This window comes from Pelodiscus sinensis, chromosome 20, assembly GCF_049634645.1.
Source record: "Pelodiscus sinensis isolate JC-2024 chromosome 20, ASM4963464v1, whole genome shotgun sequence".
NCBI classification, from domain to species: Eukaryota; Metazoa; Chordata; order Testudines; family Trionychidae; genus Pelodiscus; species Pelodiscus sinensis.
Window position 1 is genome coordinate 20,219,872 of NC_134730.1, and position 20,576 is coordinate 20,240,447.

General features: G+C 43.0%; 2 protein-coding genes and 1 long non-coding RNA gene across 3 annotated transcripts in view; 1 reads left to right on the top strand and 2 right to left on the bottom strand.

The window, feature by feature from the left end:
• LOC102457124 (sterile alpha motif domain-containing protein 9-like) overlaps nucleotides 1–20,576 on the bottom strand; it is a 221,437-nt gene that overhangs the window by 122,756 nt on the left and 78,105 nt on the right. The window lies entirely within an intron of this gene.
• LOC142819124 (uncharacterized) lies at nucleotides 7,252–11,118 on the top strand. The gene is made up of 2 exons (XR_012896901.1): nucleotides 7,252–7,940; nucleotides 9,279–11,118. It is a non-coding gene; the product is annotated as an uncharacterized LOC142819124 (long non-coding RNA).
• C20H17orf75 (chromosome 20 C17orf75 homolog) lies at nucleotides 9,734–20,395 on the bottom strand. Its single transcript, XM_075903887.1, has 10 exons — nucleotides 20,049–20,395; nucleotides 18,471–18,551; nucleotides 16,183–16,308; nucleotides 15,222–15,350; nucleotides 14,916–14,973; nucleotides 13,592–13,711; nucleotides 12,900–12,964; nucleotides 12,635–12,771; nucleotides 11,838–11,941; nucleotides 9,734–11,466 (listed from the first exon to the last, which is right to left on the bottom strand). The coding sequence occupies exons 1-10, from the start codon at nucleotides 20,279–20,281 to the stop codon at nucleotides 11,257–11,259; spliced, it is 1,263 nt and encodes a 420-aa protein (XP_075760002.1). The 5' UTR covers nucleotides 20,282–20,395; the 3' UTR covers nucleotides 9,734–11,256.

The window sequence follows — 20,576 nt, forward strand, 5'->3', positions numbered from 1 at the left end:
AGCTCACTCAGCTGTCAGATACTTCCTGGAGCTTTGAAAGAGAAGGGTGTGTGTGCCTGCAGGGCAACAGAGATCACAAAACACTGAGCACAGTCATCAGAGCAAGAATTGTGGGATACTGGCAGAAGCCAGTTCTCTCAGCAAACACAAATAACAGAGTCCACACTGGCTCTTTGTTGGCAATAAAGGGAGGGGAAAAGACAAAGTCTCTCACAGGGGTAGAAGTTTTATCACCAAAACTAGGTGTTTTTCCCAATAAAAGTCACACTGTAGTGTAAACGCTCTCACTCTTTTGTCACCAAAAGGCACTTTTTGGTGATAAAAAGTGCCAGTGTAGATAAGGCTGTCTCAAGGCCACTGACTCGATCAAGGCCATTTGTCTTCTTGTCACCTGTCATCCTTTTCCCCAGCACTAGCTAAGAGGGCCATTCATCAGTCCAGGAAAATGATGGTTAATACATTTTGATGGGAGGCTACTCCAAGAATGTGTTAAGTGATCACTCTTCCATATTAGTGGAAGAGATGCAGGGTCTAGGATGGAGGTTGGGTGCAGGAGGGTGCTCAGGATAAAGGGCTGGGGTGCAGGAGGGGTGCAAGGTCTGGGAGGAGCTATGGGTACAGCTGTAGGAGAGGATTCTGAGCAGAAGTGTAGGAGGGGGTGCAGGTCTGAGAGGGGTTTGTGATCTGGAGCAAGGGTTTGGGGTGCAGGGTTTGGGAGGGTGCATGGGTGCAGGAGCAGAGGTGCAGAGGGTCTGGGTTGTGACCTGGGGCAGGAGTGCAGGAGGAGGAGCAGACGGGTGCGGGGAAAGGAGGTGCCAGGTGCAGGCTCTGGCCTGGAGATGCTTACCTTAAGTGGCTCCTGGCCAGCAAACGAGTGGGACCCTGGGGCAGGCTCTCTGCCTGCTGCGCTCTCGCATGCCTCTCAAAGCAGCCAGTTGCAGGGGCCACGTGCTTCTCTGCGTGTGGCATGCCCCTTGTGGGGAGGGACAGATGGTGCATGCCTTACCTGAGCTACAAGCAAGGCCAATGCTGGGAGATTGTACTAAATGAACCCCCTCCCCCTGCTAGGGGTATGGGGCACTCAGAGAAGCACATGGCCCCCACAGCCAACTCCTTTGAGTAGCATCTGGGGGTGTGGCAGGCAGGGAGCCTGCTGGAGGCTCATGCTGGACCGGGATTTAGCGCTTTGGAGGGCCGGATTTTGCCTGCCTCTGGTCCAGGAGGATGAAGCTGGAAGCTGGAGGGAGAGACTTCTCTTTGACAGTGGGACCTTATTCAAGTCCCTTGTCCATTCATTATTCTGGGCAGGGTTCCTTGAAGGATCCTCACCTGCTTCTTGGATCCCTCATTTTGACCTTGTGGCCTTGTCTCCTTGTCCGTTTTGTTTTTGTTTTTTCTCATTGATCTGTTGGTTTTTAAGTTCTGTTGCTCCCTCCCTCATCTGAAGGAGTCGGCCTTTCATTGCTTAGGTGGACTCCGCCAACCAACCCCTGTTCTCAGTTAGGTGGCACCTTAAACTAGCACAAAATTCACGCGTATAGATGAATGAATCAAACATTTTATGTGTCAATGAGTGAATTCATCCATCCATCTCGCACAAAGGCAGCATAATGCCAAATCTATGCTCGATGTCACCAGCTGAGAGATGAAGGGCAATACAAGGCACTTGAGCTTGGATCTTTATTCCCTCTTCTAAAAACTGTTTAATAGTCACCATTTTAAAACGATCAAATAAACTGCACACGTTCTTTAAAATAACGTCAGAATCTATCCATCTCCATTATGCTGCCTTTTCAGTTCACCCCATTGTGCCCACATATTGCAGCACCAATGAGTGGCCAGAGGATAGATTTTTCTCTTTCTCCTCCAGATGTCCTTGCGGCTGCTGGTTTGTCAGAGCCTTAGCATAACTCTTCCCCATCGTTTGTGGATGAATTGGGACTTTCAGTGGCTCTTCTTATCTGGTCATGAAAGAGCAATTTACATAGCAAATTGATTTTTTTTTCCATTTCAACTGCTGCCAGAATTTCACATTATGTAGCTCAATAAAATGTTAATCTATTGGACCTTACAGATACTTAACATCAGAGAGTAGGGGGAGGAGAGAGTGGAATTGTTATGATCCTCATGAAGGCATGAGTAAGTGGTGCATATTTTATAGCAAGTTTCTTCTTATGCTAGTGTCCTTGGACAAGTTTTTTATGGAGAAAAGAAAAGATGTGGCGTACCTGTAACCGCTATTCCCATTATCCATGTTGTATTGCAGGGATGCACAGCTATTGTGTAGGACTATTCAGTATATTATTCTGTGGTCCAGGACTCCCTGGTCTGGCAATATCTGTGGTCTGGAAGGACCGTGGATGTTGCGGGATTAGACAGCCCCAGCAGCAGAGGTTGCTGGCGGCTCGGAGCGGAGCCAGCTGGCGGGGCAGTGGAGCCCCTGGGGCACCAGAGCTAGCAGAGGGGCGGGGCAGGGAAGCCGGGGGGGGGCAAAGCTCGCAGGGAAGCGGAGCCCACAGCTGGCAGGGTTGTGAGGCTGGTGGGGCTGCTGGGAGCTCCAGTGGGGCGTGGAGTTGCCGTGAGGGTGGCAGGGCTGCCAGGAGCTCCGACAGGGCCACCAGGAACTCCAGTGGGGTTGCTGCAGCTTGTGGGGCTGGGTAGAGGAGCCCAGCATCATAGGCCTCCCCGGATCTAGGAAACTCCCTTGTCCAGGACTGGTCAGGGAACTGGACCAGGGAGGTTCAACATGTAATGGGTTTGCAGAACAACCAAACAGGAAGGGAAAGGAAGACTGACTAAGAATCCGGGAACACTGGTAGTACAACTCCTAGAGTGACACCTGCTGGACAATTCAGAGATTGATTGCAGCAGCTGTTTTTATTTAGAGCTCCACATTGATGGCTCCTTCTTATGAGAACTAAAAAAGGAAAGCAATGAATAGTGTCCGGGGGGAAAGCACTACTCAGAATGAACAGACAAATGCACAGTCAATGGGAGCTGCAAGTTGCACTAATTATTCCTAGAGCCTTGGTTCCACAGACAGTTTTTTGCGTACATCATCCATCTACTATATATCTGAAAGAGTGAGTCTGTCTGTCTGTCTGTGTGTCTGTTTATTCGTGCAAGAAGTCCTCCTCAACAGCAAGAGCTAAGACCACCACATTCGGTATATAGCTTCCTCTGATCATAACTTAAAGCAAGGTAGGCAGGCCCATAAGCAGGAAGTTCTGTGGGGGGAGGGTGCTTTTTTGTAAATGTGCACCCCCAAGGTTCCCCTAGTAAGTGGGGAAATCAACCCCAGCATTCCCCCGGCATTAGGGAAGGAGGCTCAGGCAGCACGTTGCTCCTGCCTTCCCCCAGCTGACTGGAGCATGCTTACTTGGGGTACCATTGTGGGGGGAGGTGCTTTCGCAACATACACAGAGAGAGAGAGAGAGAGAGAGAGAGAGAGACCTGTAAGTGTTTGGTTGTGCCAGGAAAATGGGATGTGTCTGGAATGAGATTGCTTTTCAGAAAACCATACAGAAAAGTGAGAATAACCAGGCAGATGAAAGGGACTGCCTGGGGATGCACAGCCTCACCCCTTCCTGGACTGCCCCATGCCCGCACATCCCACCCTCCAGGTGCCCTTTAAGGCGGGTAGGAAGAATGAAGCTTCCCCCTCAGATTCATACAGGAACAGGGCTGGCTATTCCCTTCGCCAGAGAGTGTGGGGAAAGTTCTCAGTTTACTCTAGTTCTCACTGTGGCTGGGAAGCACAGGGAGCAGATGAGCTGCACACTTTGCTCTCAAAGGGGAATAGCAAGCAGCCCCCTGGTACAAATCTTGGGAGAGGCACTTCAGTCCATCCCCCTCTCCCCCCTGCCCACACTCACTCACTCTCCATTGCCCTGAGTCCGTCCACACCCAACACTGATGCTGCACCCCCCACCCTAACCCCTTCCTTAAGGACCCAAGCAACGCTGAGTAAATGTGTTAGTATTAAATAAAGAGGCCAGATAACGAGGGATGGGATATGGTCATGAGAAATAACCTCTAATTGTGGGTGAAGGAAAAAAAACCTTGCCAAATTAACTTTTGCTACATCTTTAACTAAGCATTTCATGTCCCTTTTTCCAGTAAACCAGTAATAATACTTAGCACTTACAAATATTTATGAATCTTCACTGCTTGCTTAGATAGAAATGAGCATTTTATTTAATGATATTAATGAAGAAACTGAGGCCAGGGGAGTTGACAAAGTGAGCCCTTGTTAGAACTGGGCCAAGAACTCAGGGATCCTATTGCCAGGGACCATGCTCTGTCCAATGGATCATGCTGCCTCTGGTTTTTAGATAGGAGAATTTGGGTTTTCATTGGTGCACAACAGATAGGAATCTTATTTTTGAGCCCAAGTGGCCATCTCACAAAGTCAATAGACCTCCTCAGATATCCATGATTTTGTGCAAACATTTTATTCTCACAAGATTTCAGCCTGGATTAGTTAAGTTTTCAAAAGTTAGGAACACAAATCCTACTGATTTTCATGGGGCTTGTCTTGAGCACCTAACTTAATTATGAGTTTTTTAATATTCCACTGTTTGGTTTTACCGCAACTGTAACCACACCTGACCCCAGCTGGGCAAGTTTAGATCTAGCAAGCCAAAAGCCAACACATTTTGGGTTCTGGATTTGGTCTCTGTCTTATTATGGTAATTCTTTTTCTTATACAATGTCACAGCCTTAGGGTACTGTGTGATGTTGCTCAACAACTCCGACAGCTTAGCACTGTACAGCACGGACACTGAGAACTGTTTGAAGATGAAGGCAATATTCAGCGGTTCACTAAAAGAATAAATCACATGTGAAACAAAAACAAACTGTTTTAAAGGTAAATGTATTATTAATGTCATCATTAATCTTTGTCTTTTAATGGGAAGAAGCTCCCTAATGAGGTTCTTTAAAATGCCAGAAAACAGTACAGCAAATTTACATTGCTGAGCACTTCACAACACAGGACATGAAAAATTCCACAGGCCTGATTTATGCAGCAAAAATACATTAATTTCCAATGAATTTAATAGACACATTATTCATCAAATGTATCCTGACACACACCCCCCAGAGTCTGTTTCGTTTGAAAATAAAGCTAGATTTATGCAACTTGATTTTCTTTTGCTTTCACCATTAATGCTAATGCCTCCTCCAAGTGTTAATCACAGAGCACCAAACAATATAATTCTGCCTTAAAAATGCTGAACAAATGATGCTTCACCATCAAGGGCTAGGAGAACAAAATAATATTTGCAAAGTAACAAGTTGTCATATCTGTTTCCAAATATTTTTGTATTGTGTACATTCTGTATATTTTTGTTGTAACAAATATTATTTGAGCACAGCTTCCATGAAAGATTTTGGAGGCTTTAAAAAATGTGAGCTTGTTAATGTAACATGCCAAAAACGAAAAAATACCAACATGCAAAGAGGGATCGTGTTTTATAAGTACATCTACAATTAAAAAATTAACAAGAATGCTTGACATGAGTGATTTGGTGTCAGCTTTTCTGTTTCATCATTGACTATTGAAATCAATTACTTACTTTTGTATTTTGTATAAAGTGTTTGGTAAAGGGAAAAATAGATTTCTGCCCCATGTTGTTTCTGTTCTAAGGTATGAAGAAAGTGGTATCATCTGATTGTTTTGTTTTTTAATTTTAAAAATTCAGGGCTTTTCCACTTCCTGATAACTGGAACACTAGTGAAATTATAAGGACAAGTGACAGCAGCCTGAAGGTTGAGAATGAGTGGGATTTTAAATTTGTCTGTTTTAACCAGACTTTTCTTAGCTATTTTTTTGTTAAAGTATTTACCACCAAAGTCTAATGGACACTTAGGAGAAAATATGTCTTGTTATAGATTTGACGGTTGTTGACACCCCCATTGAATTAAGAAATGAAGCTAACAGTCCTCCAGCAAAACAAGGAAAAATTAGATTTCATATTCCTGGGGCTATGTCTAGATTGCAGATTTCTTTTGGAAAAAGCTTTTCTGGAAGAGATCTTCTGCAAAAACTTCTTCTGAAAGCAAGTGTCCACACTGCCAAAGCACATTGAAAAAATGCTCTGCTTTTTCGAAAGATAGCGTCCAGACTGAATGGATGCTATCTTGCATGTAAACTGTGATTACTATGGGCGGAATGGCCACCATGGCATTTGTGCTTTTTCCTCTTTCCTCTTCTTGCGAAAGAACTCCCTCTTCCCCATCCACAGATGCCTTTTTCCAAAAGAGCACTTTAGGAAAAAGGCTTCTTCCTTGTAGAAAGAGGTTTACCAATGTCGGAAAAACCCCTCTGTTCTTTCCATTTTCTTTTGAAAGAACGCGACTGCAGTGTGGATGTAATTGAAGTTTTTTCGGAAAAACGGCCATTTTTCAAAAAAAGCTCTGTAGTGTAGACATATCCTGAAACTGCTTAGATACAAAGTAAACAAAAACAAAACAAAAAGCCTGTCTTTATACGTTGTAAGGGAGCAAAAAAAAAAAAAAGGGGGGGGGGGGTGTAATTCCAATTTTAAGAAAATCCTTTGCATATTGACATTATGAATAGTTGGGCTACTATATCACTAAAAAATTAAATAGAACCTTGGCCACTTCTCTGAGGCATTTTGAGATCCCTTGTAACTAAAAAATAATGAGTGACAGTTCACAGTTACTGCATGAGTGTTAAATTCATCTGTTATTTTTAGTGATTTGCACTTAGAGCATTTTTCATCAGAGATTCTCGTGGCTCTTTAAACAGCATATAAGGCCTAGCAATGCTGCTGAGAAGTAGGTGAGTAGTATTTGTTTTAGATAATGCAGGTTGGCTGTTTGTGGCTACGTCTACACTCCAGAGTCCAGGGAACGCGTCCGCATTTTCGGATCAGTTTCGGAAGAAGTGGGCGCGTTCTTTCGGAAGCCCTGTATTTCTCATTTTATAAAGAATAAGGGCTCTTCCGAAAGAGGAAGTTTATCCCATATTTGGCCTCTTATAGACAGGCCAATTGTCAGAAAAGCCTCTTCCCCCCCCCCAAAAAAATTGGAATACCTTAGGGGCCCCCCAAGCAGACCAGGGAGACACAGAGCAAAGCCGCGGCGAGAAAAGCTGCTCCGCGTCTCCCTGGTCTGCTGGGGGGGAGGGGGAGGGCGCAGCTAGTGCGCCCCCTCCTCCCCAGCAGACCAGGCTTTTCTCGCTGTGAAGGACGAGGGCGGTCTTGCCGCCTGCGTCCTCCGCGGCGAGAAAAGCCGCTCCGCGTCTCCCTTGTCTGCTTGGGGGGGCCCCCCCAGCAGACCAGGGAGACGCGGAGCAAAGCCGCGGGGAGAAATAGTGAGCATGCTATATTTAGAAAGAACGGGCTTGCAGTGAAGATGCAGGATGGCTATTGTAGTGTACACGTAGCCAAAAAGACGGAAACTTAGGTATGCATTTGCTCAGGGAAGAAAAGCCTATGCATATTGAAGAGATCAAAAGCAATGTCTAAAAAGTTGGGCTTTATAACTATGATATGTGGCTGGTACTATTGAATATAGGTAACTATGAGCATGCTAGGACAACATCTAGAGACATGTAATTTTTTTTTCCATAATGAAGGGTATGCCAGGTAATTCTCACCAGTATTGGATTGCCTAACGGTGATCACCACACAGACTGGTCTAGAAAGGTTTGCCTGGCTCAGGTATCTTAAAGTAACCTGTCTCCACTGTAACGAGTCTGACATCTTCATAGTTTATGTTTTGCTAGAAATACTGTAGATATTTAAAACAAAGCTGTGAGAAGCATCAGGAAGGGAATGAGGATGAAACAGTGCTCAACCAGTGATGCCCAGGTGTTCTGGAACTTCACAAGAGGAAGCAAAAGGCATTTAAAGAGAACATTACCTTGGCATGTAACATCTCGAGCAACAGAATCTCTCTTATTTCACTTTGTAAGTATCCATTGTTTGAAATGAATGAGGAATTCCAAGAATATAGAACTGTCTTGTACAATTCTACTCATCTAAGGTCTTTATGAAAAGGCAGGTTTTAGTTTTTTTTCCAATATAGTCATCCCTATAAAGGTTGGGTGAGTAACTAAAGCTAGAAAACTGTCTTAATAACTTTGCAAGGCCAGTACAAATCTATGAGGATGGTAGCAAATATTCATCTTAGGGATGTAAGCGACTAGTCAACTATCTGATAAGCATAAGCTTACTGAATAGTCGACTACTGATGTGACTTGTCGCTTCTCCCTGCCTTGCTGCCACTATCAGAGATGCAGAAAAGGGGGGAGCAGGAGCTGGTGCTGGGGGGAACCAGCTTAAAAGCCAGTTCCCCCAACACCATCTTCACAGGGGGCAGGACAGATAGAGGCACAGCAGGAAACAGCGCAAGCGGGGACTGAAGCAGTCTCCATTCGTACCAGTTCTGCTGTGATTCTGCTTTTGAAATGTACAAGAGCCCTGGCGGGAATCCCATAAATTATTCGATTAATTAATTACTCTAAAATTTAACATCCCTAATGCAGCCAATTCTATTAATTAAAGGTGCCCTGAAGGTAACTCAGAAGCCAGAATGCAGATTGGTTTTGATCACGTATTGTGGGTTACATACTTGTGATATTTCTGGTATTCCAGTAACACCTACATTATAAATCTTCAGAATGACCTGCCCGTTACTATACTGGGTATTTTGAGGCCACCCTTGAGCATAAGCAAAACACATTACTGCTTGGGGCCATCAGCCAACCACTCTATCCAAAGTGGGTAAGGAGCAGTCTCATTTCTCACACCACCAGCGCATCCCCTGGCAATTAGAGGTTCTTGCCTAGCAGACTGTAATGCTCTTAAGGTTAAGATTTTGTTACTGTTATTTTTAGTAAAAGTCACGGACAGGTCACTGGCAATATGCAAAAATTTATGGAAGTCTGCAACCTGTCTGTGACTTTTATTAAAAATAATGGTGAGATTGATGGGAGGGTAACTGAAGCTGGAGCGGGGAAGAGGATGAGAACCCAAGCCTGGGGGGAGGGTTTGTTTTCCAGCATTCGCTGCCCTCCGCAGCTGAGAAATGTGGGGCTGCTGCCGCCTGCAGTGACTCAGAGCTCTGGGGACTCCACTGCCTACAGATCCTGACAGCTGTGGGGCCAGCAACTTTGAGCTCTGTTTGCCCTCCCCACCACAGTGGCTCAGAGATCTAATGCTTCCCCCTCCCCAGCTTGCTGTCAACTCTGGCCCCATCACCTTGGGGCTGAAGCTGAAAATAACATGACATTATTTTATCCTTAGTAATGCTTGATATGAAGACATTGTGCAGCAACCCATTCTTCGTGATGCTCGTATATCTCTTACCAGGGAGAGGTCCCTTGCCCCTGAACCAGTCTGAACACTAAAGGATCAGTTTTCCAAAGTAGTTAAAAATTTATGGAAGTTATAGAAAGCAACACAAGTTACTGAGTGCTGCTAGTATTGGTTTACTGACTCATGAATAAAACATGCTGAAGGAAACTATTATTAATCTTCGGTGATCATGCATGCAGCCTAAGATGTGACACGGTAACAAGCTGGGGTTTTTTTGGCTGTTTTTATTTTCCTCTCTACCAATGGACATCCTTTCTCTCACTGGTATGATGCCGCTATACCTCTTACTCTTCCAGATATTGGTAGGAGAATAATATAAGCTCTAGAGCCTAAACATTCATTTATTCATTGAAAATACTTGGAATTAAAGGTAAACTATACCATCAAGATTTTTAATTTATTTTATTAGATATTATTACATTGCAAGAAAGCATGTACCTTTTAACTCTGATGTACAGTGCTCACAAAACAAACAGCAGTTATACAACTGGTTGATTAAATTATTACAAATACAGCTAGTGACAAAGACCTCTTCATAATAGGCTAGTTCATTAAGTGTCGAGTTATGATAAAACACACTACATGCAGACTGCATTCCCTAGCTAGTTAATTGAAATAAATGAGAGTTTTGCCTACATGAGGCCTCCTTCCTGCAGTCCTCCGCTGTGTAATCTTGATAAAAGATAAACTTAGTTGTGGTTCCTATTGTACCTGAAATGGTGTATATCTTACATTCTGCTGTATAAATTACTTACGGGCTAGAAAATGTATTTCCCATGATGTGTGGGAAATTTCATTTCGGGAGTACAACGATGGACTTTCAAAATGAAATAGACCTGAGCTTAATTCAACACAGACTTAAGGCCAGGTTAAATTCATCTTTATAAAAGTTTTAGCCTGATTCTCCACTGCTTTGCAGCATATATATGTGCAATGGTGCTGTAGTTCTAGAATACTATACAGACAAGCTGGGGGCGGTAATATCTTTTATTGGACCTAACTTGGACAAATGATCCAATAAAAGATATTGCCTCACCCATCTTGTCTCTCTAGCAACTTAGGAAGTCAGATACACTGAATGTGAATGTAAAACACTACCATGCTGACATAGTGTTTATACACCTGTGTAAAATCAGTGATAACAGACTGAGTAAGGAAGTGGAGAATCAGGCCTATCATTTTACACATAACTTGACTGGTTCGACGTGTATACATACTCTGAGGCACACACCACATCAACCTTCCATACAAGTCAGGAAAGCTTATTTTAAAGATTATGTTCAGTTTAAAACAAATCAGTTCAGCAAGCATAATCTAAGAGATAATCTGATCAGAGAAGTACAGACTTCCAGAATTAAGGATGTGAAAACAAGTGACAAGAACATAGACCTTGTTGCCTGAGAAAATTCTCTGAACTGAATATGTTTAATTCATTTACTATATGCAATTTATCCAAATGTTTGTAGTTCTTTATATGACTTTTTTGTTTGTTTAAATAAATCTGATCTCAACATTTAGTCATGATCCTCTCTACTTGATCTTATGCATTAAACATTTTTAAATGCTTAAACTGTCACTGCCATTCATGTGGAAGTTTTTCCTATGACAGTAAAAAAGAAAATGGTGTGGTACCCCAAAAAAGGAAGAGGAATCAGATGCAAAATCTAGTAAGTGTTGAAAAATGAATGGCTGAATTGGCATAAAATGCTATATTCAAAAACTGAAGCAAATCTCATGCTGCTTTTTCTAAAAAGAGGAACTATAAAAAGACCCAGATGTGAAATAAGTTTGAAATGACTGAATGCACTCGAATATAATTTAAGTTTCTGCAATAATGAATTCTGATCTACAAAGAAGGAATTAATTATTTATATAATAGCAGAAAATGAGTACAAAAATTAAGATCTTACGCTATTGCTGTTTCTCTCATGAATTCCTCAAGGACAATTATTACATTTTTGGCTTCTGGCATTTCAGCATGCTCCACTTTAACGATCTTCAGAAGGACTTCTCCACTGCCACAGTTCTTTAGAAACATGTAACACTTAAACAAGGCATAATGGTTCATTTCTGCCTGACGAATAAATCTCTTCAGGTTGTTAGTGTCTTGTATGGCCTATAAACACAGTAACAGAAAATATTCCTCATCCTTTTATTTGTAGAAAAGGTATGCCAATACATGAATTTGGAGAAGTGGAGGAGTCTGCATTAAGAATTGTATTACATATACTAGTAGACTAATCAGTTAGCTACAACTATGGATGAGAGTTGCTACTGTCATTTTAAAGTTTGGTTGTTTCAATTAAAAATAGACTGGTTTCTAAATCTGTCTTTGTTTCCGTGAGAGGGTATTCTGTTGTTGCCTGCTCCAGATACAGCAGGACCTAAGCAAACTTTCACATTTATCATTATATCAATGCATAAGTGACTATTTACATACTCAGTAACCCTTCGATCTCCTGAAAGCAGATGAGTGTACAAAGTTACCTTCAATTTAAAGTTCTCCAGTATTTGCTGGAAGAGAAATGGATTTCCACCTTCAGCACTGTTAAGAAAAGCTTGCATCCAATCCTCACAGAATTTGTTGCTTCCTGTCATATGTACAAGAATGAAGAAAGTAGGTAAGGAAAAAGTGTGTGTGTGCGTGTGTAAGCAATGCATAACCCAGGTCTATGTGACTATAATCTCACTCACATAATAATGACACCAGTAACATCTGTCCTATGGCATAAATATGCAAAAGCATAAAAATTCAAAAGATGGACAGGACAGGATGTGTATGAGAAAACAAAAGAAAATGTGACTAATTCCTCTTTCTTGCTATTTCGTCTAGTATTCCAAGAAAATAGATTTTGTTTTCAGTTTCTTTGGAACATCTCTCCCAAAGCTCCAGGTGCTTTTAAATCTACAAACAAGATTAAAATCTACAGCTAACAGTTCAATTCAATAGAATTTGCCCAAAATAGTTATAATTATCTGACTATCCACATCCTCCAACACCCCACTCATCAAAAGCCTGATGGAAAAAGTGAGCTTTACGGCTTGATCTGATCTGAGTTTTGGTAGATCACAAAGCTGAGCAAATTCCAGATTCTAGGACCCCTCACTTTGAAACCAGATATTAAGTGTCTCTGTAGATTGTATATGTGATATCAAATGGGAAGAAAGGTGTCCTCAAGATAGCTAGGCACCAAAATGTTCTGTGTATGATCCTATAAGGTGTTGAGCCTTCTGTAAAGATGAGTTGGATAAGTTGATGGCAGTATACCCATCCATAATCTCACCTGCATTATGGAACTGAGGGTTTGGTCCACTGCAGTCTATTACCACCGATTTTTGCTGCTCTTCAGTCATGGCTATACACAAAGAGGTCACTGTACCTTCTTGAATGAGACCTTGGAGACTGGCAGCGCTCAGAAACCTGACACACAAAACTACTGTGAACTGCCACTTTCCACCCAAATAGCAAAACCAGGAAAAGGGATCATACAAAATAAGTCAAGCTATTTATAGGCTCAACTATCTCTGTGTAGATGTAATATTCTTTACCTGTTAATATCTTTCTTTGTTCTTTCATCTGAATTTTTAACTTCAACAGGAGTGTAACTCAAAGCCTTAAAAAAAACAAAAACAGTTTGAATGCTGCTGGCTGTATATATTTCACTTCTGATACTATATACATTATTTTTATAATCAGGATCACTTGTTACTCTTTACTAGTAAAGTTCTTTTCCTAGTAGTTTAGTAAGTATCAGAAACTAGATAACTGTTCCAGACTATATTCATTATAACTATTTATACATTCTGAAAAGCATACTCGTTTGTTCTTCTGTTAACCACTCTGCCCACATCTTTCTCATGTTCGTTGTCTACCAGTATTTTTATTCTCAGAGCTTTCTACGATGAATTTCATAGATACTGAGCTGTCCTGGTCTGAGCCCAATGGAATTTTATTGCCTATCTCATTTTAATTACAAGATGAACAATACTAAGTATGCAATTATAAAATAAGTCCGCTATAAAATTATTAATTTTAAAATGTTAGTTCATTCCTGACCGGTGAATGAAATAACTAGTACTGGCTTAGCAATATAGCTGAGAAAAGTTACTTTGTATTGACTAAAAGGGGAGGTTTTTCTCATTCAGTTCAAGGTGAATGGAAAAGCAAATACAAGTTACATGAATAACATAATAGGATCTCTGAGCTGACTAGAAGATGTTTTAGTTTGATGTATACTTACAGCATGTAACAAAAAGGTGAGTTTCTGCTGGAAGAGCTGTACAACTCTCTGGATAGGGCACACAGAATCCTCAAACCAATTTTTTAGGTATGGTTTAATACAAGTCTCCAGGTTACTTTTCTGTAGCAAATTGAAGCATTCAAGCTTTGAATCTGGCATGAAAATAAGCATTCAAACTATGCAATTTGGATGTCAAGTCCTTTCTAATTTTGAACTACAATTGCCTAAAATCATTAGCTTGGCATCTTAAGTCTTACTGACATGAAACACTAGCTCTGAAAAGCTTTCTATTCTGCAAGAAGATGACATGTTATATTTGTAATGTATTCTGACATGTACCAAGCAAGCAGTGTAGTCCAATAGATAGGACACAGGAAAGGGAATCAGAACCTGCGTTTCATTCCCTGAACTTTTGTTATCTTTCTCCTCCAAGCTTATTTACATAACAAAAAACAAAACAACCTGCCACTGCTTAGAAAATTTAAGAGACTGGCTGCATCGTGCAAACCTCTCTATATGCTATTACAGCATCCTGAAGGGATTTAGTCAATTTATTCACACTTCTGCCTGAATTTACCTATTTGTTTCACAAGGAACTTTTACGATTACCGTGCTTGGAAAAGAAAGTCTGATTTTCCCTTTGTTTAAAATTTATCCAGTGGGCAGCACCTTGTATAAATTGTTTCACTGTATAGACAGTTGCTCATTTCCCCATTTATGTTGGATTTCATGTCCTAACTTTCTGTGTACTATGTCTATGCTCTGTGTAGCCTTTTGTCAGAGTAATCAATCCTAATTCTGTAGCCCATGGGACTAGCTTGCCAGATTGCTATACTGTCTAATCTGTTTTTTCTTTATTGGTTTATACCATTTTGTTTGATATTTCAGTGGGTTATTTCATTATATTTGGCTGTAATGCAAGGAATTTATAAGCCTATATCCTGTACGATTAGCTAGAGAAAATTAGCACAAGTGTTTACAACCTTTGGCGTGGATTCACGACCTACCGGTTACCTTTCTGACTTTGGGGAACTGAATGTGTTTTCCAAAATTCTGGGACACACCAGTAACCACAAAGTACCCCGGAAGAACAAGGGTTCTGTCCTCAGTGTGAATGACCTTGCTGCACAATCCAAATGTCCAGACAAGATACTGAACTCTATACACGCTCTAATTCTGTAACCTGATTTGACAAGAACCCAAGTATCTACTGTGCAGATCATTGTCAAACTTATAACAAATCAGCCCCATAAAATCAGATTAACAATTTGTAAAATTTCATCTTAACAGTTTAAAAAAATTCAGCCATAGAATTAGATCTTACCTCTGAATCAAGGCTAGCCTTCAGGCCTTGAACATATACATCCAACTCAAGTCTGAAAGTATCCTCTTAAGGAAATAAGATACATAAATTAAGACTTGCATATTGCCAATTTAGTATGTAGTAGGTAATCGCATTCTCAGTTTCACATCTGGTAGATGTGTACAAGTAAACTAATAATTAATGAAGTCAAGTAACTTGCAGCAGAGATGGAACAGGTTTCAGAGTTAATTGGGGTAAACACGCTACTTGTTATTTTCGTATGCTTTTTCCCTACACCCAAATGCAGAAAGATTAAGGAAAGGATATAGCTCAAGTCCTTTCTCTGAGCCGCCTAAGAAACAAGTTATGTACTCTGGAGGGCTGATGTTTGATTCCACTGTTGTGTTTTCTTGTTGAAGAAGACAGTAATAACAAGCAACTCGACATTCTGGTATGCTAGAGACAGAAAAATAGATGTGTCAAATAATGTAATGATTGTTCTAAATTAATCTCATTTTGTATCTCACATTAGAATTTAACCTGCCACACTCTGTGGGCAAAATCTTGACTCTATTGAAGTCAAAGGAAGTTTTGCCATTGACTTCAGTTGGGTCAAGATTCCCTGTCCTACATTCTATATACATTAGTGTGTAATCAGATAATGATTACAATTAGAATTTTGAATCTTGGTTTTCTTTCACGTTGATCAATATAAATCCATCCTGATCCCAAAAGAATATTCTTGCTTTCAGAAAAGTAATATGTCATCCCTTGACTGAGGGACATCCCAGAAATAAATACAAGTTTTAACTATCCGATTTATAAACTCTTTTTAAAAAAAATACTGTTTGTATTTTCCAACAAGGATTCAAAAGAAAAACTGACTTTAGAAATAAAGGCTATGTGTACTGTAGTGAGAGCCAACTACAATATGTACCATATGCTAACTCCCAATACAACCTGCGCAAAGCACCACGTGTACAACCTTTCTGGATCATTTCCTTCTTGTTAATTGCACAGAAAGTGTGATCAAAGTAACCTGATCAAAACCTATTTATAACAAATTAACATGTTTGCAGTTCTTCACTGCCACCTAAAGGAAATGTAAGGGAAATGCTGCTAACGCATAACTAAACTTGGAGCATTACATATGCACTGACAGGCTGATTAGCTGCACTCAGGATTAAACTCGTATGAAGCAGCAGATGGTAAATTTAGTGAGACTGACAGCATTTCTTATTACTTCCCATGTTTATCACAAATTAAAAACAGTACATTTTACTCTCACCTCAACTCCACAGATGCAACATTGCCCATCCCCTCAAAAAGTGCTCCTTTAACAAGACGCTTAGCAATAAAACTGCGCAATTCTGTCTCTGCTTCAGCTGGTAAGTTAGTAGCCACCAGGGAGAGGCTATGAAAACAAGAGAAAATTTGTAGTGAGAAGAGGAGCAAACTGTTTTAATTCCATCTATCAAATGTCATGTAGGGAGGAGTGCTTCCTTATGGTTCTAGCAGAGGGTCAGTCAAGACTCCTGGAATCTGTCCTTGGCATTGTCCCTAATGCATTATATGACCTGTGGTAAGTCAAAAATGTATTCAGTGCTTTGTTCAGTAGGTTGGGATTCTTCAGTTCTAATATCAATTGACACAGATTCTCTCAGTAGCCTTAAGCAGGTCACTTAGGCTCAGATTCACAAAGGGACTTGAGCATTGTGCCAACAAGCAGCACAGTGTCTAAACTTTGGGTGCCTGCACAATCACCTGACTATACTGCAATTTAGAAAGTTAGCCGAGGCTCCCTAGTCAAAGAATAGGGAGAGAGAGGCATCTTAGGGCAGGTCTACACTAGGGATGTAAGTGAGCAGTCAACAACCTGATCAGCCTAACCTGATTACTCGCTTCCTCCCCCCACCTTTTGTATCAGAGGCAGCAAGAGGCGGGAAAGAGGAGCCGGTGCTGCGGGGAACTGGCTTAAACGCCGATTCCCCCCCAACACCATCCCTATGGTGTCTCCTGCCCCCACCTCCGCAGTGCTGCCTCTATCAGAGGCAGTGGGACGTGGGTAGGGAGGTAGGGGAGGTTGCCACGAAGCAGCCTCTGCCTGTGGTGGCCTGGGCTGGCCATCGGTAGAGGCTGCCCTGACAGCAGCCCTTGTTTGTGGACGGCCGGGGCTGGCCACAGACAGGGGCTGCTGGACCCAGCTCAGTCCCAGTTTGTCCTGGTCTGGGACCACTGTGGCTCTGCATTTTAAATGTACTAAGAGCTGCAGTGGTCTCGGCTCTGTCCCAGCTCATGCCGGTCTGGGGGTCTACCTCCACTGCACCTCTGCAGTTTAAATGTAGTAGGAGCAGAGCCAAGCTGGACCAGAGCACATTCCTTTATTGACTAATCATGTTGTTCATACAAATTGTACATGATTTATTTGTATCGACTACATGATTAGTCAATTACCCGCCTCTTAACATCCTTAGTATACACTAGGAAATTATTTCTAACTAACTTATTTTGAAAAAATAATTCCCAAAATAACTATTTTGAACTAAGCTTACTCCCCAAGAAAAGCAAGAGTTATTATTTCAAAATAACCAGACCCTTATTTTGAAATAATGAGCATGGTAGTGTAAATGCTCTGCTTGTTATTTCAAAATAACTCCCTAGGGTAGACCAGGGCTTAGAATGTAATTCACAAAAGCCAGCAAACTGTGTGAAGAGCTACCTAAGCTAACCATTGGGGAAGCCAAACAGGTATATCCTAAGCTCTGACCCTCTCAGGCAAATAAGTGATTAAAAGCAGGCTGCAGAGAGGAAGGGGATAGACACCTCTCTTTTCTAGTGACTCATAACCTACAACTTCTCTCCTAATGCGTTCTTCTGAGACTGGCATAGGTTGATTGGTATCTAACTCCTCATAAAATGGCTGGAGGAAAAGGCGATTGTTACTGCTCACCTGATAACTTTTATCTGTGATTTAAGCACTCAGCTGGGACATGAGAAACACAGGTTCAATCCCCCCTCTGATGGAGGGGAGGGAAAGGATTTGAAGAGGGGTCTCCTATGTCTCTCAAGGAAGTGATCTAATCATTGGGCTATGACATAGTCTGAGGTGAAGGTCTCTCAATCTCTCCTACAGAAGCTATTCCACTCTCTACAAATAAGTCCTTGGTGTAGAGATTTGAGGGGATAACCTAGTCTTGCACCAATGAGTCATTAATTATCTATACTCAGACTACAATTATGTAGATACGTTAGAAGATTAATAGTAGTATAAAAGAAAAAAGTATGAATTTCCAAGGAGTACAATTTGTACCGGTCTATTATTCTAAGCTTCCACTCACTCAGATCAGAAAGTCAATTTGTTGTGTGGGTCCATTATCATCTTGGCGTTTAAAAGAAAAAAAAGCCACCAGAAAAATATGCCAGTATTGGTTTTAGGGGGATTTGTATTTTGATGTGGAATCTGTTCTCTAATGCTGTATTCCTTTTTGTATCTACCCAAATACCAAGCTTTCAAAGGGTACGAAGTAGAAACTGAATGGGGAACCACAGTACTTAAGTGGTTCTTCGGCATTTTACCTAAAATCTTCAGCAGAGGGAGTTTCTGATGTTGCACTGCTGGGACTTCCATCATCACTGCCAGCAGCCTGTTCTGATGAACTGAAAAGCAAGGTGTTTTTATGACTGACATTACATATATTAAATATAATTATATTACCATTGAACAGGGCAAAGGGGTAAGAAGCATTGTGGGGATGGTGCAGAGTAGAAGTAGCCTTTGTAGTTAACTATGGAGTGAAGGACAAACAGGGTGGTTAGGAGAGAAAGGAATTAATTGTCATTCCCTCTCTTAGGGTATGTCTACACTTGCAGCCTAATTCGAAATAGGGCTGCAAATGTAGGCATTCAAAATTGCAAATCAAGCCTGGAATCTAAATATCTCGCGCTTTATTTGCATGTTCCCGGCTGGGCGCCATTTTTTGAAATGGACAAGCCCAGAATAACTGCCCGCGTCTACACGCGGCAGTGAAACGGGCGTTCGAAATAAAGCCCTATTTCGAACTACCTGTTAAACCTCATTGCAGGAGGAATAACACCCAAGGCAGATCTTCCTAGCCACCCAGAGGGCCAGGGCTATCGCACAGCGGTTCCAGCCCTCCCGTGCAGCCAGAATACCAGGGCTACCGTGCTGTGGCCCAGGTCCACCACAGTTGGCGGAGTGCAGAGGTCTCTGTGCTGCAGCCCCACTCCTCCCTGACCACCGAGGCTGTCATGCCACGGCCCCAACCCTCCCTGGAAAGTTTCTGTTGGTGTTACACGCTCCCAAACAAAGCACTGCTATGGTTCCATCAGCACACTCCACAGATTGTAGGCACACAAGCGCCATTAGCAAAACTGCCCTATTCCAGGAGACCATCTTGGTTACGACAATCTTGCGGTCCACTGAGGTGAAGGAGAGCCACTCATGCACAGGGCCGGATTAAGGGGGGGGCCTAGTTGGGCAGCTGCCCAGGGCGCCAACCTATGGGGGGCACCTGATAGCAGCTGTCAGGGGCCCCGCATGCCTGGTACCCCTTACAGCTGCAATCAGGGGCCTCCCAGCGCCCCTTAGAGCTGCAATCGGGCGCCACGTGCCTGATTGCAGGTGTAAGGTGCGCAGCGCGCCGTGGGGGCGGGGCCACGCATGTGTCGTGCGCCCGGGGGCAGAGCCACGCATGCGGTGCGCACCGGCTGCCCGGGGCGCAGGAATGGCTCGAGCCGGCCCTGCTCATGCGGTCCACTCACTAGCCTAGCTTGCTCATCGCTGCTCCAAACCTTAACATGTCTGAGCAACCCTCCCTTCTCCCTCCGCTGAGGGTCTGTCCTGCCATTTGTGGCTTTTCTTAGATAGACACCTATTATCCCCACCCCCGGTCCGGATTGTAGCCCTTCACCCGACCTCAACCCGGGAATTAAAGCCAGCAAGCCACAGCCTCGCTCCCTCCTTCCAGCTGCATCGGCTGCCAGCAGCGTGCGGGGTCGGAGATGGCACCTGCAGATCGCAGTCTGCGGGGCGGCCCAGGGACGCGGGGAGCCGAGGGCCAGCAGGCTAAGGAGGAAGCGGGGGAAGAGCAGACGGCTGGGTACTATGGAGCGGGACTCCATCCAGCCCCTCACCTGCAGCACTGGTAGCTGTACAGGCAGTAGTAGCTATCACTGTGCCGCTCCTCCGCCGGGCCGGCCCCTTCCTCGCTGCTCTCCAGCTCCCTTTCATCCCCATCCACAGAGTCCTGCAGAGACGGCAGCATCTTTCGTGCGCCGCAACGAAATCCGCCCTCCCCTGCCGTTACACGGCGCTCCTCTTCCTGCTCCGCGCACTCCACACACACTCCGGTTCCGGCTGCACTCATTGCCTGGCCTGGCTTTCACTCAGCGCCGCGCCTAAGCCTGGAACCGCTCCCAGTTCCTGGAAGGACAGGGCAGGCTTGAGCCGGCTTCCCAGCCTCCCCCTCTACTGGGATGGAAGGTGGTGCTTTGTGTACAGTATTCCCACGAGATATTTCGTTTCAGCGCTACGCTTAAAATCTCTCCCAAAGAGTCCCAAGGTGGCAGCTCTGAGCATTTCTCCCCCTTCCAGGTATGTCCTCCTTCAGTTTGGAGGGAGAATCGTTCATTTAGGATGTTTTGAAATCTTCCTCGCTCTCT